Genomic DNA, 17,694 nt, shown 5'->3' on the forward strand with positions numbered 1-17,694 from the left:
TCTCAATTTCTTTCTTTTTTTCTTCAAATATATTCAATACATCTGGAAAACAACTGAAAACCTTTTGAAATTTATCCTGAAGCATCTGTGACGTAGATATTTTTTACTTCTTATGGTTGAAATTTTCCTGCCATTTTTCCATTGTACATTACTAGAATATATTGATATCTTAATAAGGCATTTTTTACTAACACTTTGATGGTTATTTCTGGAGGTAAAAAGATAACAATACTTGGATAATGCAATAAAATCTCTCATAATAATAAATTCTTCACGATCATTGAGAATAATGTGCACCATCGCTATCGTTAAACTTTCTACATTTAGTAGGTGATACCTTTTCTAAAACCAAGTACTGAAATTATGGTTATCATATTCACATAAGCAGAATGACACAAATGTAAGGAAGGAATCTTTTTCGAATGTCGATGTCGAAAAGTGTCAACAGTAATGGTCATTGAGTGCTGATCATTTTTTGACAATTTCCAGTTACCACTTTCATTTTACGATGTTTAGTCTTATTTCTGATATAAGTTTTTCGTTTTATCGAGATGTGTAGAACAATATGATAAATGAACTTTTCACGAGATGAAATTCAGTGACCCACAGACATCTCAATATGTTTATCTATGTACAATGATGCAATCATTGCTTTGGCATTTGCAGGATAAATAAACTTAAAACAAAAAAAAATGTTGCTTTGTAATCATGCTTCTTCAAAACTAGCATCGAATGACACCTCTAATTGAATACCTATAATGACACCTCTAATAGAATATCTACAATTAACACCTCTAATGGAATACCTACAAATGACACCTCTAATGGAATACCTACAAATGACACCTCTGATGGAATACATACAAATGACGTCTCGGATGGAATACCTACAATTAACACCTGTAATGGAATACCTACAATTAACACCTGTAATGGAATACCTACACTTGACACCTCTAATGGAATACCTACAAATGACAGCTCTAATGGAATACCTACAAATGACAGCTCTAATGGAATACCTACAAATGACACCTCTAATGGAATACCTACAATTGACACTTCTAATGGAATACCTACAAATGACACCTCTAATGGAATACCTACAAATGACACCTCTGATGGCATACCTACAAATGACACCTCTGATGGAATACATACAAATGACACCTCTGATGGAATACCTACAATTAACACCTGTAATGGAATACCCACAAATGACGCCTCTAATGGAATACCCACAAATGACGCCTCTAATGGAATACCTACATTTGACACCTGTAATGGAATACCTACAAATTACATTTCTAATGGAATACCTACAAATGACACCTCTAATAGAATGCCTACAATTGACATCTCTAATGGAATACCTACAATTGACACCTGTAATGGAATACCTACAAATTACATTTCTAATGGAATACCTACAAATGACACCTCTAATAGAATGCCTACAATTTACAGCTCTAATGAAATACATAGAAATGACACCTGTAATGGAATACCTACAATTGACATCTCTAATATAATACCTACAATTGACACTTCTAATGGAATACCTACAAATGACACCTCTAATAGAATGCCTACAATTGACATCTCTAATGGAATATCTACAATTGACACCTGTAATGGAATACCTACAAATGAGACCTGTAATGGAATACATACAAATGACACCTGTAATGGAATACCTACATTTGACACCTCTAATGGAATACCTACATTTGACACCTCTAATGGAATACCTACAAATGTCACCTGTAATGGAATACCTACAAATGACACCTGTAATGGAATACCTACAAATGACACTTCTAATGGAATACCTACAAATGACACCTCTAATGGAATACCTACAAATGACACCTGTAATGGAATATATACAAATGACACCTCTAATGGAAAACCTACAATTGACACTTCTAATGGAATACCTACAATTGTGGAGAGTATTAAATTATTTAAAGTAAATTTATGTTGGTTTAAAAAAACGTTGATTGCCATAGTGTAATGCAATATATACTTTAATGAAAACAGAACTAAATTTGGTTGATACTTTCGAGAGATCGTAGTCTCTCTCGAATAAATTATTGCTTTGGTTATAGTTAATATTCCAATGCGAAAGCCATTTCCTCGTCAAACGTCGTTCTAATTTACACCCATGTAAATCTTTAATTTTTTGGTAGCTTTTTTGAACACTTTTTTGTTTGTGTTTTTTTCATAGAAAAAAATCTTGACAGCAAAATTACCTTTATAAAACAACTATCAAGTTGCAAATGGTAATCATTTTGGCATACATCTTTGGCTTGTCTGGAAATGTAGCTTTGCTGAATTAGTCGGAAAAGTAACAAACGATCAAGATTGAACTGCAATACTTGACATAAATAATCAATCTTTTCACAATCATTTCTCTTGCTACACAGTGTGTCGGGGTGTTTTGACCCACAGGTTTACTGATACTAACTCTCTTAAATTAAGGATATAATTTATATTACCTAACTCATATCTATTCATACATGCTAAGGGCGTGTCTCTCAAACCATAAAGTTCTATTGTACTAGTATTTGCAGTACAACGTTAAATATTCTACTTGTATAACCATACGATAATTCCACTAGACACATTACATCTGAATGGAGGAACAATAGAAAGGAAACTGAGAAACTGCAGTTCTACCTAAGTAGCAACTAATTTTGTCCCTCTATTACATTTTAGACATATTCCATGAAATATAAATTATCCCTATTTTTATGGACATCAGCCATAAAAACATTGGTATAACATTTTGTTAAAAATACCCCCGCCGTTATACATTTTAATTGCTGTTCGTACGTAAGATTTTCGTCGTAAATTTTAAGCCACCATTTATCCACTTGTATATGGTGTTTGATTGTCTGTTCCATTTACATGGTTTTCGTAACAATTTTCTCTTCACTACTTATCACAGCCGCCTTTTGATATTTTGTTATAGGCATTATATAAAAATGCCATAGTAAAGGATTCGATTTCGTTGACGTCCGTTTATCCACGATAAATAAAAAAAGTGAATATTATCATTAGACAGGGAAAAGTTTTTTGTTGAACAATCATCGTGATTCAGATGTCAATGTGTTCCTTTTCACAATTCTGTTCCTAAAGCTTTTACAAGGTAGACTTATTATTAACAGTTTTGGAGTTAAAAGGGTAACAAAATGGGGCCACAGCGATTTTGAACTTTTTATGGGATTCCTAATGAAAATCCCTGCGAGCTTTTTTTCAATTTGATATCAGATATCTTTTACGTTATTCGAGTTATAAGGGCCAAATAGGTCCCGCAAAAAAAAAAGAATCATCTCTTATCTTTGGTCTCATTTCGTTATTTTTTTTAATGAAAATCCCTGGCTGAATTTTACTATCATATTTAAATTTCTTATGTTTTTATGTTACAGGGAACGCAGGCAAAGGTCTTTGATCGGCAACCTAAAAGCAGAACTTTTTCACCTTTAATTGAATTTCAAATTTTGTGATGTATTGTGTTCAAACCAGTTACAAGTCCCTATGCGACTTTTGTGTAAAAAAAAATAGTGTTCACAGCTGCCCATAATTAACAGAGTTCACCATACTGTGTTACTTGAAGCTGTTTATTGTGATAGGGAGATGAGTTTCCTTAAGTGAGCTTACCTCAGAGTTTTTATTTTAAATACGATACATTTTTACCCGTGTACTTTATTGGGGTGATCGTTAAAAATAACAGTATTGTGTTCCAATTAGTTATAATTGATAAACGAAAAAAATATCATTGTGTTTAAATAAGTTATGACTGATTAACCGTAAATATTGATTTATTATTCATTCCTTGGTTTCAAAAAGTTATGACTTGTAATAAAAAAACAAAAAAAAGGATTTAATTTTCATTTTTGATCTGTTATCGGCGACATATCACTTACATTATACCTATGATAATTTAAAAATGTAAGCAAGTAAAAGCTGTAAAATAAATTTAGTACAGTATTACACTGTTCCCCCCCCACCCCCACCCCAAATAAGACTGAAATGACCATGCACAGTCAAAATGTAAATGAGACAAATAAAATATGTCTACTTAAACGCTCCTTTTATTTTGCTCAATCAGTTTCTGATCATCTCAACACTTGAAATATTCATAAAAATCAATATGTGTCTAAAGTATTGTTCAAAAGTCCTAAAACATCAAAGTATATTTAGTTTTGTTGTGGACATAATTGACTTATACAACGTTTTGTGCGTTCTAAAAGAAAATTCTGTATAACAAATGGTAATATCAGGGCAACGACTGTGAATGGTCATATCAGTCTTTAATTTGTCTAATAACATCGTGGAGCATTCCATATAAAATTGAAAAATACATTTTATCCTGAGCTTAATTTATTGCAAAAACATATTCCCTTAAAACATATTATGTACAATATGGAGAAATATTATATTGTTCCCAATTTATATTACTTTATATATGTTTACCGATGACCCACTTCTGTGTATTATCATTAGTTTCTTGGTCTTACTGCTATAATCCAGTCTTGTCGGACCTCTAATGCTATCTTTCTGTGATAGTATAATGGCTGATTGTTTACCGTTATGGGATATCTTGTGTATATTACCATGACCATATCCAGCAATGAATAAATCGCCCCTGTCATCAGCCGTGACACCAATGGGGTTCACCAAATCAGGATTACAGTAAATCTTTTCAACTTCTCTATCTTTCGATATAATGTAAACATTTTGATCTAAAAGTTTTGAGTTGGTGCAATACAAACTGCCTGAAGGGTGGGTGCATAATCCATTAGGACTAAATGACATGTATATCTTGTTTTCCACTTTACCGTTGATATCGGTTTGCGAGAGCACATTGTATCCACTTAGAAACCATATTTTGTCGTCCTTGCAGACTATTCTCGTGCATTGTTTATCAACTTTGATTTTTGTTCCCAAAGTAAGACTTGAAAGGTGAATGACCTGGATAAAGTCGTCATTGGAAGTTACCAGAGAATGGTCATCGTCATACAAAGCTACACATGAGGGTCTATACGGTAGTTCAAGTTTTCGTGATTCAGAACCATCATTCTTACAATAAATAAGAAAATTACCTTCACTAGGAACAAGAAGTACTTTATCACCTGATATGAGACATCCCTCATATGTTTTTATATTATTTCCGAAAATTCCTGTTTCGAAAGAAGATTCAAGCAAAAGTTTACTCTCTCTCGGCTTGATAAATACCTGACCTTGTTGTTCTAAGTCTAATGACGCTGCTTGATCTCTTTCTACAGTGATAGACCCCAAAGAAGTTATCACAGACTTAATGTTCGTCAACTGGTCTGATGGATTAAATCTAAGTGTACGAAGGTTAATGTCGTTAAATCTTTGGATATACAGTTCATGCGCATGAACTTTCTTATCTAAGAGTTTTACAACTATAAACAATTGCATCTTTGATGCATGTTCTTTCATTGTGCATAAACAGTTCTTCCAGCTTTCAACTAAATCAATATTTGGTCTGATGTTTTCAGTTACCTTTGAATATCCTAAATCCTGTTTTTCTAATATCTGATCAATGTCCTTTACTAAAACACGCTCCATCTCATCTAAATGATCTATGATATTTTTCTTAACATTAGCAATATCCTTTACAATTTCTTTCTTCATCTCCTCTTGCCGTAGATGACGGTCTGATCCAGAAGTCCCATTTACCACAGCAAACTTACGCAAATTTTCTAACCTCCTCTCCAGGTCAGTAAGAGCAGTGCCATGTATAATATCATCTGAGGCTGTCGATATCGATAGGAGCGGTTTACATTTAGAATGACTTTCAGATAAACAGATATCACACACCAATTCATCGTGTTGACAGCAGAAAAAAGTAAGTTCCTCCGTTTTATGGAAGAGGCAAAATTTGGAAATTGTGCACAGGTCGCAACATTTATCGTTAATTTTGTCTATAGGAATAATTTCATGAGGTGGCAATAAGCGTTTATGCACTTTCGAACATGGTTTGCAAACGAATTCACAACAGTGAACACACCATAAATTAGCTTTTCTTTTCTTTGCATCTCTCTTGCATCCGGTACAAAACTTGTCTGTCATGCTGTAAAAGAGCAATTAAGGTAAAAAGTATATTGCAGAACCATATAAAAAACTTACCCCTGAAGCTAATACTGACATAAATAAGATTTGTCTTTTTTTTGTTCATACGATCCTGTAATTGATAAAACTAAATAAATAAACTAAAATATGAAAAAAAATGTGTTTTTTATTCATATTGTGCTATATACAAGATTATATAATTACAACGCTCAAGAAGGGTATTTTGTAAAAAATAAATCATTGAATAAATCACAATTAAAAGGTTTTTAACACATCCACTGAACCTAATCAAATACATAAAGGAGAAAGTTCGGTAAAAACTATTTGGCCTCATAATTCATGCATTTTTTAAAATATTGATTAAAGCTGATTTTTAGGTAGAAGTAGTGTAGAAAAAAGATTGCAAACACTGAATGCAAGCTGTTTTTATGAGATTTATGACGTTATTCCAGAAATAACAGTATGCAATTATGTCATATATAAATATATATATGTTCAAATTATTACCATAAACCAATTGAAACAACTATAAAACACATTAAGATTCCGCTAAAGGAAAATGTCAGTTGTTAATTTCTTCGTTATTTTAACAAATAGGCTTTTGGAACAGACTCCGCGGGTCTTTATAGAAAAGCAGAGTACGCTCACCCTACCATGCTCCCGGTTCTTAGTGGAGTCGGAGTGGCTCATTTGCTTTTGTTACTTTGTATGTATGTTTTTAGTTACTTCATGTTCTTTCCTGTGTATGTCTGTTTTCCATATCTTGTCTTTGTCCCTGGATTACATTCTTTGGATTACCGCTATAACCTTGGTTCCCTTGATTTTTCTTTATTACATCATCAAAAGACTTGAAACTTTGCCAAGAAGCTGATTTTGTTACTATCTTCATATTTTTAATGCTATGTTGATATGCCACTCATCAAAAATAGTGTAGTTATTTTGAGAATTTAAAATGGTAGGGTCATAACAGTACACATTCAAATGATACCAAATCGTTACCAGTAAATCGTTACACCTTTATCTAGTGCAAGTTACATGTAACGAATTTCTGTATTTCTGCTTAATGATTACTTTCACTTTCAAGTCAGCATGGCAGATGCAGCCATTTTTTAAATCATGGGGCGTGGGGGGGGGGGGGCAGTGAAAAAACAATCTAAAATCTCGGGTCATTGCCAACAACATTTCACCCAGAAAATATGTTTGCATAACGGTAACTAAAAAGTATTTATGACGATAGTCGTTTCATCAGAAACTGCTGTTTGCAACCTGCACAACTAGATCTGTCCATAACGAAAGTAGATTGATGTATCCCTCCGCTCTAAAATGTGTTGTTAACTATTTTTAATTTTACATTGAAGTTAAGATTTCCCTTCTAACGTTTGAAAATGCTCTGAAATGGAAAAAATAATCTTATTTTCCGTCACGTGTACTTATACTACACTGTACAATGTTTCGATGTCGATTTATTTTACGACGTATGACATACGTTTACATATGAGCTGTTATTCGGTGAAGCAAAAGATGTAAACACAGAGACAAAATGTTTGATTATTTAAAATTATTTAAAATTTAAAAATATTTACCACGTTGTTTGGGGCAATTAATTTACTTCATTTAAACAATTTTCAAAACTGAACTGTGAAGGTTTCTGTTGTAAATATGTATAAAATTTTACTAGTAAACAAATGAAAAGTACTTTTATTATTCTCTGTGATATTTGTCGTATGGACGCATATTGTATGGAGGGCATTTTCTTACATGCTATCATTTTATACAAAACACCACAAATTAGGCTAAAATTCCTGTTTGGGGATCTATCCAATAGTTTTGTTTTGGTTTTTATCCATTATAGAATTTAAAACATTTCAAAGTATGAAATATTATAAAAAAAAAAGTTTCAAAAAGGTCTAAGGCCACTCCAGTGAGGGAACTATTTTATTTTATTGGGGGTGGTGGGGATGGGGCTTGGATAAAAGTTGAAATAAAAGGCATGATTATAATTGTCAAGAAATATAAAGCCAGGACAGGCCTATAGAAAAAAAATAAAAAAGGTAGGGTCTAATGTTACCCTAATATTTTTGTATTAATTCCAAAAAAAATAATAATTGGTACAGCGCCGAGGAAAAAAAAGTAGGTCTTTAATCTAAATTTTCTCAAAAAAAAAAAACAAACAAACAAACAAAAAAAAAAAAAAAAAAGGGTAAAAATTTGATTCTAGCCCCCTCCACCCCAAATAAAAACAAATAGTTGCTCCCTGATTTTAACTTAAGCAAGAGAAGCATACTTCCTTCAGAATATATACATACTTTAAATACAACAAGCATTCTGAGAGTATTGCTAAACAATACATACATATAGGGCCCTAGTAGCTGTCTATATCACGGATCCAAAAACTCATCAAGAATAAATGACAGACTGAGGAAATGACATTGATTTTGAACAGAAGAAGGGATATTGACAAAGACAAGAAAGATGTTCAAATCCATTTAACAGATGCAGATTTGCAAAGTTTAATAAAAGGACAATTGGACAGAATAGGTTTCAAATTGCATACCAATCTAAATGAATAATTATCAAATCTTTTGTTATATTAACATTTTATCGCTTTGAGATAATGTTAACAGGTTTTCTTTAGAGAAAAGCGGCGTGTAAAATTGAAACTTTAGTACAGTGAGTAAAACTTAAAGTAACTTTGGAAAAAAATCAGCAAAGCGGAACGAAAATAAATGTAAATTTGACCTGTAACTCATCAGGGTAGACTCACATACCAAAAATCAGCTCAATATCTGCAAGCATTTAGACAAAAAGTGCGGAAAACTTAAATTTCGGTAAATTTTCAAATTTTAAGAGCCATAACTCGGACAAACATCGGCGAAGCGGAACGGAACGTGAATTTTATCTGTAACCCATCAATGTTGATTCCCATACCAAAAATCAGCTCAATATCTGCAAGTGTTTGGAAAAAAATGCAGAAAACTTCAATTTTTTTTTCTGGACGGACAGAGAGAGACGGAAAGACGGAAGGAGTGCAAATCCGGGTAAAGCCGGTAGGGGACTAATAAATATTTCCACTTTTAAATAGAATATCGTAATTTCCAAATTTTCTATTTATATACTGGATAAAACAAACCCCCACCATTTGAGGGATAGTTACACAAATGGGAGGTTAACCGTTATTTCAGGTCTTGTTCCCAACCTGCAAAATGGCAAAGAAGAAGAAGATAGATGAACTTATTGGGGATCCAGGGGAGGATTCTGGTAGTGGAAACTCCTTTTCATTCAAAATGTTGTCACATTAGTGCTTAATATGCTGCAGTAAAATTATACTAGATAGCAGCCTAGAAACCTCCCTTTTTGCCGCCAGAGTAAATCTCTGGGTCTGCAACATTTGACAAATGTAATGTTTGTCCAGCTGTCCCAGGATTAAAAGACCCTTTAGACAAGTATATGTACATAGTCAGTTTTGAAAAAAAATATGTATACTTTTATTTTTCTATGGAAAAAGTGACAGATTCATACAAATACAAAAAAAAATGTAGTACCGAGACCTGTAGATGGAGAGAGTCTAAGAGGTAAATTGATGATAATCAGTTGACATTTAATAGATCTAAGTTAGTCCCTTGCCTAATTGATTTTTACCAATTTTTTATGGATTTTTTTTCGATGTGTAATGGTTATTTTGAATTATACGTCATTTTTTAATTTTATATTTTTCGCGGTTCTTGGGGGTGTTAATAACTCCATATTTATCTACAGAGCTGCATCATTACACAAATCTGCTTAGAAAAGCTGGTTGTGTCAAAGGTCACTTTGATAGCACCTCCATTTCTGACTAATTGTTTTAAAACTTTAATGACCAGTAAGTTCCAATTATTCTTAGATGGGATGGAGTTTCCTAGAAAACAGTCTAGGGGTTAACTTTTTTGGGAGGGGACTTCAGTGTTAAAAGATTAAAAATTCAGGTTTGTCGCCTGGATAGGGCCTGTATATTTTGTATGGAGTTCTTTTGTAAATGATAAGTAGCAAAAAAGCTTGAATACGATTGATTTTCAAAGAAATCAGTGAAGGCGGTGGTGGGGGGGGGGGCTACTTTTTATTTTCGGTCATATATTGGAATGGGACTGTTGTTGTTGTCTGTAGACACTTGGTTTTTGTGCTATAACTTGAGTATTTGTTGATATTTATAAAATTTTATAACAAGGTTTCAAACTCCAGAAGGAAGGTTGGTATTGATTTAGGAGTTTAAAGCCTGTTTTAGAATAAGGGACATAAAATAATCATTTGAAAGAGATCAACCTTATAACTCCAGTAAAAACATAGGAGTGTATATGATATTGTTCCTTAATATTCTATACAATGATCAGACTAGGATTGATTTCATAGATACAGACAGAAATTAGGGGCCAGAAAGATGCATTTTCTGACGTCAAAACAATGTCTTGGTTATTATTGAATAAATATCTCTGAAATTGTATTACAAGCAGTCGGAGCGCCGCGTTCGGTGGAGGTAGAAAAGTAGTCATTTTTTTTGTCCACCGGAAAGATCAGTTCGTCACCGATTCTTTCGTGGTGGCGATAGTATCGTTTTGGCAGTTGATCTTTATTTACATCGTGCGGCACTGATAATTGTGTTGTTTTGTCATAAATTATGAGAATTTAGATCCAGATAAAGCGAATTGTATAAGAAAACATATTTTACAAGGTGACTGACGTACTGTTAACATTTTTCTATGCCCACTTTCTTTAAAGTTTACCTGGATAGTCAGGCGCTTCGTCGGCGAGAGTTAAGGAAAAAAATATGGCGGGTAAATACCACTGTCCGAAATAACTGACACAATTGCATCCCCGGGATTGTTTTTACAAAGTACGACCATAAGTAGGACGGGAAGATGTGTACGTAGTCTCTCTATTCCAGAAACACCCATCATAATTCTATTTAACTCCAAACATGACCGAAATATAACTAAGATTTGACGGCTATTTTGACGGCTTGGCACAATGGACGAGCTCATTTTTTTTTGTTTTTCTTTGATGTAAATCAGACAACTGAATGTTGACAGTAGTATCTTTGGTATTTATCTGGTTTCCATCTTCCTTTGTACACAAAAGGTGGATATTTGAGATTCTGTTGGCTGACGTGTGTTCTCTATTCTAACGAATATACAGGCTTCTTTAATATCATAGAAATCCAGGACAAAACGTTCAGCTTGTATTTATTTGATTTTGTTAGTATATTTCTGGTGTTATTGCCATCTACTGAAATGTTTTATGTACATGAACATGCATTAGCATACTATTTAAAATAAAATCTGACAGAAGGGATTATTGTAATTGCATTTTTTCAGAAAAAGTAGCTATGTGTTGGCTGTTTTTCCTCGATGGTGAGAACTCAAAATCACTCACTCAAACCAGCGATGGACATAATATAAAAAGGGGTCCAGTTACACTGTTCGTGAACTGGCATGAAAAAAAAGTTATAGAACTGTTCACCCATTAACAATATATATCAAGGTAACCAAGTTTACAGCGGTTAAGGAAATACAAGTATATTTTTACATTTGTATACCATCCCAATCTTAATATATTATCAGTTATTTTCATTATACAACCAGTTTAAATAGAACATAAAATTAACAGAAGTAAGCTATAGGAAAAAAATACCTGTCAAAAAGTTGTAGATTTTTTTTATTTCAAAATATTTTGGAGAACGCTTCACCACCTATAAATATGCATGTGTAATCATTTGTTAAAACAATGAAATTACAAATGTATTGAAGTCTCGTGTATAAAAATTCATTACTTGCCATGATGTATTTCCTCGTTTGTAACATGAATATTTAAGAATAAGAGATAACAAAAGTTAATTTAAGGAAATTATTAGCATCTCCAATTTTTAAATTGAAAAGAAGCAGTTGTAATTCGCTTAGGTTCCACATGCTAAGATTTAATACAGATTCATGGTTGCATTTTCGGCTTTAGACATTTCTTATCATGTATGAATGCTGAATGCTGTTTTTCAAATACAAATGTACATGTATGCACAAGTCAACCTTAATTATTTGTGTTTTTTTTTACATCTATGTGGTCTTTGTCAATCTGAGGTTACTGGTATTGATGCTAAATGCCAACATATCAAAATAATGTTGAAGAGTAGCTATCCCTCTCACAAAGAGAGAATTTCACTTTTCTACAAGAATAAACATACTCTGTCTAAATATTTCACCAATTTGACAGTTATACATTACATTTTATATAGAACTAATATATTTTGATTTCTTGTATTTATTACAAATATGGACCTACATTGGAAGGAACAAATATCCAAGAAAGTCCTTTACAGAAAATTATTTCCCTTTCTTATGTACAGAAAATTTATGTCTAACCGTGTAATACATGTATTTTTAAATCCCATATATTAGTAGAAAAAGTATCTATTGACTGATAAAAGGTAATTATGCAGTAGTTTTATATGCATGATAATGAAAATTATAAAAGAATGACAAATTTCTACAGTACATTTGGATGTCAACAAGTGCTCATATTCTTTGTGTGTGTGTGTTGGTTTTTGCAGAATCTTTAGTTCATGCTTTGAAAGCTCTGATTTGGTCATGCAGATGGACAGGAATTAAAAAGTATCATTCATTTAAACTGAGGATGGGCAAACTTTGACATCTCAATGTATAATGAAGAAATACTTTGAAGGAAGAAAAAGGGTCCTCTTTAATTTTGTAAATCTCTGGATCTACAGCTCCAGTACAACCTACTTCCCACATTTTCTTTTTGAAAGTGCATTTTTCATGATTTTCATATATTATTTGTAATGCAGACCTAGCTTCCCAAAATATCAGACGGTTGTTTAATAATTTAACTGGACAAAACAACCAGCGTTTTTAAGGGATTCACAGAGATCAGCGCAACCCCCCCCCCTCAAATTTATAAAAAGAAATAAATGTTCACGTCAATATGTCCTTCAAGAGTAAAGAAAAAAATATTATTCAATCGAGAATGAATTACGAGAAAGGAAGCTAATTATGATAGCGAAAAAAATCATGAAACACATGATGAGCTATTGGGCTTTGGGCTTGGTTAGTTGGTATCATTTGTACGTCACACTCACAGGATTATCTTTCTTTATAGCTTCAAATCGTTTGTAACATCGTCTAGAGGACCTAAAAAATCAGCCTGCTTAATGTTCGTCAATCATATTGAAGGCGTGGAATATGCCATTACTTCATCTTTGCTTTGCAATCGCTTCAAAACAGCCACAAAATGTCGATTTTTTTTCCCCTCAACTTTCATATTTTCAGCCACTTTATTTACTACGCTTCACATGGAATGACGGGTAGTATTTGGTTTTTTAAAAGCTCTGCGTCATTCCTATCATAAAATCACACTATTGACCAATCTGAAGGAAGGGGATGCAATTGTGTCAGTTAAATATAGTCCAGGCGTATTCCTAACTTGAAAGAAAATAATCATGTCCCCCTTTTTGAAATGATCGTCCCGACAAATCGTTGCACCTTTAGGTTCAGTTTTTGCTCTTAAACATATTTCAAGTCTTTGAAAAATATTAATTTTTAAATATTTTAGCGATTAACTCTGTAAAAAGTGAGTATTTTATGCTTTTTTAGCAAGCATGTTCACTTCCGGTTTCTTTACAACAAAAACCTAAAACGGAAATTACATTATCTCCCCTTTCCCGCGTGACCAATAAGTAGAACTCTCCTGTCAGCGCGGCATTCCCACTGAAGGTGATATACAATGTACCACCAAAGGAAGAGTGGTATTGATTTTTGAGGATTAGACTTGAATCTTGTAGAAATTAGGGACATGAAACAAACATTTTCCTCATGTCTTTATAGTAACTGAATAAAACTGAATGGATCTCATATAATTTTTAGAACAAGGCGTTATACCATGAAAAAAAGACTGGATCGATTTTTTGTGGTTATGACTTGAGCCAAGTAAAAATAAGGGGTCATAAATGGGCCATGAAAAAAAAATTTCTGATTTCTGGACAATTACTTGAGTGAAATGGAAGTTTGGGATTGATTTTTACTGTTTTTTACTGGAACCATTTTGGAATAATGGCAAAAATGTGACCACTTTGCTTCTGGTCAAATTTTCCTGTGTAAAATATATATTCGTAATCAAATTTCGTAGCTGTGTCAAGTTTGAATGGTGTGTCCAATCTTGTCCCAAATGTTCTGGGTTCAACCTCTGCAGTAATATCAAGCTGACCCTGCAAAGCACTTTATTTGAGTTCACCTTCAAATTTGTTAAATAGCTAGCAGCAATACAAGTTCAAATTGATTCCCCAGTTGAGCATAAAAAGAGGGTTAATTTTATTTTGGGTATCGGAATTGAATTTTTCTGAAGAGTGAAAATGTACACATGGGGTAATGTTAGCATGCTCACTAAGGTTGTTTGATTCAACCGTCTCTCAGGGACCAATTGTGTAAAATTTAGCAGTTTGTTTCAAAATTTTGAACTTAACCCCTTTATTTTTGCCTCCCGAAATGGCATATTGAATGAAAAATCTTACAATATTAATCTGAATTCCTTATTTACCCTGAAAAGTCTTTGGTTTTCACATCAAATCAACAACATTTTCCTTTTTTTAAAGTTTGCAAAAAGAATGTTAAGGTAATGTGTTTATTTTTCACATATACATGTACATTATCATTTCAGCAAGCAGTTTTTAAATTGGCAAAGCTCTATCATGTTTTTTTAAACATTGTAGTAGTTGCCTTAATTAGTTGATTTAATTTCTATTATCTAATCATAACACCTTGAATTAGATCCAAATGGCCGTCTATGTTTTTCTTACTAAACAGAAAGTGAAAGTAGCCATAAATAGAATTGAAAGTAGTCCCAATATAAATGGCTTCTATTTAAATTCATTTTGAGTATTTTATTTGTTACAATTAAGTATAGTTCTAAGATTTAGAATCCATTATAAAGGGTAACTTTGGATATATGTTTCTTTTTAAATATTTTTGTTTACTTTCTATAGGTAAATACGGACTTACAAAAGATGTGTATTTAAAGGCAGTCTGGCATATTTATGTTCAAGGATTACAGAAATTGAAACATGATTTTAATTGGCTTGGAAAGCTTATGCGAAATGATAGGAACATTTTGGTATATGATATGATGTTATTATGGCATACATTTTTGATTCGTTTTCCTTTAGGGGATCCTTAAGGAGTTGGAGAAACATCATTAAATTTTCGTCAGGTAGACTTTGAATTTGGTGCTAAATTTTACCCTTACAGGACCAACTTCTTAACATTTAAAAATTTTTAAAAACTGACCCAATATACTAGTCAACAATAGAAACGATTTAAAAGTTGAATTTGTCAATATCTGTATTTTTTTTACCAAACGGTGTAGGTTAATTCATTTTTCTCAAACATATTCCGTATTAAACGTATACGGTGAAAATTAGGAATGTCACTCTTCCGTCCAATTATTGAATTCGCCCTGAGTCATTAAATGATTCCAATTGTTAGATGCCATTATGTAGGCTGCAGCACCAGAGAAACAATTTTCCATCCACATTTTGCCACATTTGGATATCACGTTTACTGTAAATGAAGGGTTTAACAAAATTATAACTGATAAAACCTAGGCAGTAGTCAAAAGGAATTGTCAAGAGTAAAAATTCGTTTAACAAATGAAAATATCAGGGGAAAAACAGTAATTTGGAAACCACTGCAATGATCGGATGGCGCACACCGACGTAGAAAAAAAGTATGTGGTACAGAAAGAATAACAATACATATCAAGACGGGTGAGTCGTCTGACGTAAACTTACTCCAACAACGTAAGAGGTTGGAATTCCGTCCGTCCATACCCAACCTCTTACTTCCGAGCGCCATATTGCATAACGCTCGTTCCGTCGTTCTTGAAATCGGCAGAATTATAGTAAACTATTTTCCATTTAAAACGTTTTACACAGTTTCTTTATCATTACACGGGAGAAGTTGACTAAAGAAAAAACAATGACCTACCTGATGAGAAAATGCAGCAATCCTGGAAATCCTTTGTAAAAACAGTTAAGATGCACTTCATATTTGGTTTTAGCCTTTGAGTGTGTAATTCCGACTGATAAAATTACGGATTTTAAAATTTGCGAAACGAACATAACAAATTAACCAACGAATTGCCTTTACAAACTTTAAGTTCGTTTTGTCAAAAATATATTGTATTCCGTAAAATTAGTGACCTAATTCAAAATTGCTGTTTATTTTGACAACTGTCTTCATTCCAAATGTTTTCTAGGTATTTAACAAATATTTAGGATTTTTATGGTTCGATTGCCGGTAAGTTAAACTTCTTTTATGTAAATAAAAGACCTAAAGTATTTTAAAACACTTGTTTAGCTAATTAACATTTGAGGTGGCTTTCAACATGTCAGATACTAGAGGTTAGGATGGCACCAAGTCAGAAAATAGCTTGCCAGACAATCTCTACCATTGCTGGAGTAACGAAAACTGGCTCACCAAATGATAGCCCAGATGTCGTAACAAATACCTGGTCGTCATAACAACATCATTTCCGGTCAGCTGTAATCCCGGTATTTTTATTCCACAAATTTATTTGATCCGTCTGCATTTGATTCATGACATGTTTGATACGTAATTTTGTTGTTACTTTGTCACGTAAAACATTAAAAAAATAAACATTTTCTCTATTTGGTATCGTTTTCTACAAAATGGTAAAATACTGACCTGCTTTATAAAAAAAATGTTGTATCGTTTCTTTTGTATAATATGTTAATTTACAGAGTACTTATTTTACTTTCCTTAGACCAAGACCCCTCAATTTAACAGCCAACCACTTAAAAAGTTACTTTCAAACCTGTTTTTAACTATAATGCAATTGGTTACGAAAATTAGATACTTTGTATAATATCGTAATTAATATCTATGTGCTTATATATTTCTTAACGCAAATATAAAACTTACCCGTCAAAATATAAAACTTACCCGTCAAAATATAGTCGGATACACTTTGTGAATGTAGTAAAATTATTTGTGGATTGGGTTTATCTTAAATACATTTAAATTATTGATTACTGATTCATAACACTCAAGTTATTGGTTGTAAACATGTCTTCTTTAAATTCCCATATGAATAAGGGTAAACGTGACGTAAATCATGATTTTTTTACGCAGTAAAAATACATTAGAACACCTTAATTCCAGTTAAAATCAGGTTAAATATATCATATATTTTCTTTATATTAAACATATGAATTCAATTTCAAACTACAAAACATTGCAGTCTGCTATCTAGGTCGTGTACGTCACATTTTTAAAAAAGATAGGCAATAAAAAAACTTATACTCATCCTCAATTCAAAACTATTCAGTAACTAATTCTCATGAAATTCTTTTGCATATACTTTACGAGGCCGACCATGTAAAAATCAGATCCTATGATATAAGTGGAACGGTAAATTTTATACCACTGATATTTTTTTTTGTTCTAATGTACTGTATATGCCATATGTATGTAAAGAAATATAAGTTCGTTTTGAATCGACAATGGATGGCTCAGTAAATGATTTTAAAGTTCC

At 32.5% G+C, this 17,694-nt stretch overlaps 2 protein-coding genes across 4 annotated transcripts; one reads left to right on the top strand and one right to left on the bottom strand.

Annotated features, from left to right (window-relative positions):
- The first annotated feature begins 389 nt into the window (after window positions 1-389).
- LOC148606920 (uncharacterized) lies at window positions 390-2,017 on the top strand. Its single transcript, XM_088546282.1, has 2 exons — window positions 390-400; window positions 775-2,017. Exons 1-2 carry the CDS (start codon window positions 390-392, stop codon window positions 2,015-2,017), a joined length of 1,254 nt encoding a protein of 417 aa, XP_088402408.1.
- Window positions 2,018-4,371: 2,354 nt separating this feature from the next.
- LOC148606921 (uncharacterized) lies at window positions 4,372-17,229 on the bottom strand. Of its 3 annotated transcripts, none has more exons than XM_088544461.1 (2): window positions 17,103-17,229; window positions 4,372-6,109 (listed from the first exon to the last, which is right to left on the bottom strand). In XM_088544461.1, exon 2 carries the CDS (start codon window positions 6,106-6,108, stop codon window positions 4,459-4,461), a length of 1,650 nt encoding a protein of 549 aa, XP_088400587.1. In that variant the 5' UTR covers window position 6,109; window positions 17,103-17,229; the 3' UTR covers window positions 4,372-4,458. The 3 variants fall into 3 exon arrangements, with proteins under 3 accessions (XP_088400587.1, XP_088400588.1, XP_088400586.1); XM_088544462.1 differs by having other exon boundaries at window positions 17,082-17,148; XM_088544460.1 differs by lacking the exon at window positions 17,103-17,229 and adding an exon at window positions 16,125-17,058.
- Window positions 17,230-17,694: the final 465 nt, after the last annotated feature.

The sequence above is a fragment of the Perna viridis genome, chromosome 9 (assembly GCF_037379345.1).
Source record: "Perna viridis isolate PV_CMFRI_1.1 ecotype Kerala chromosome 9, ASM3737934v1, whole genome shotgun sequence".
Taxonomy (NCBI): domain Eukaryota; kingdom Metazoa; phylum Mollusca; class Bivalvia; order Mytilida; family Mytilidae; genus Perna; species Perna viridis.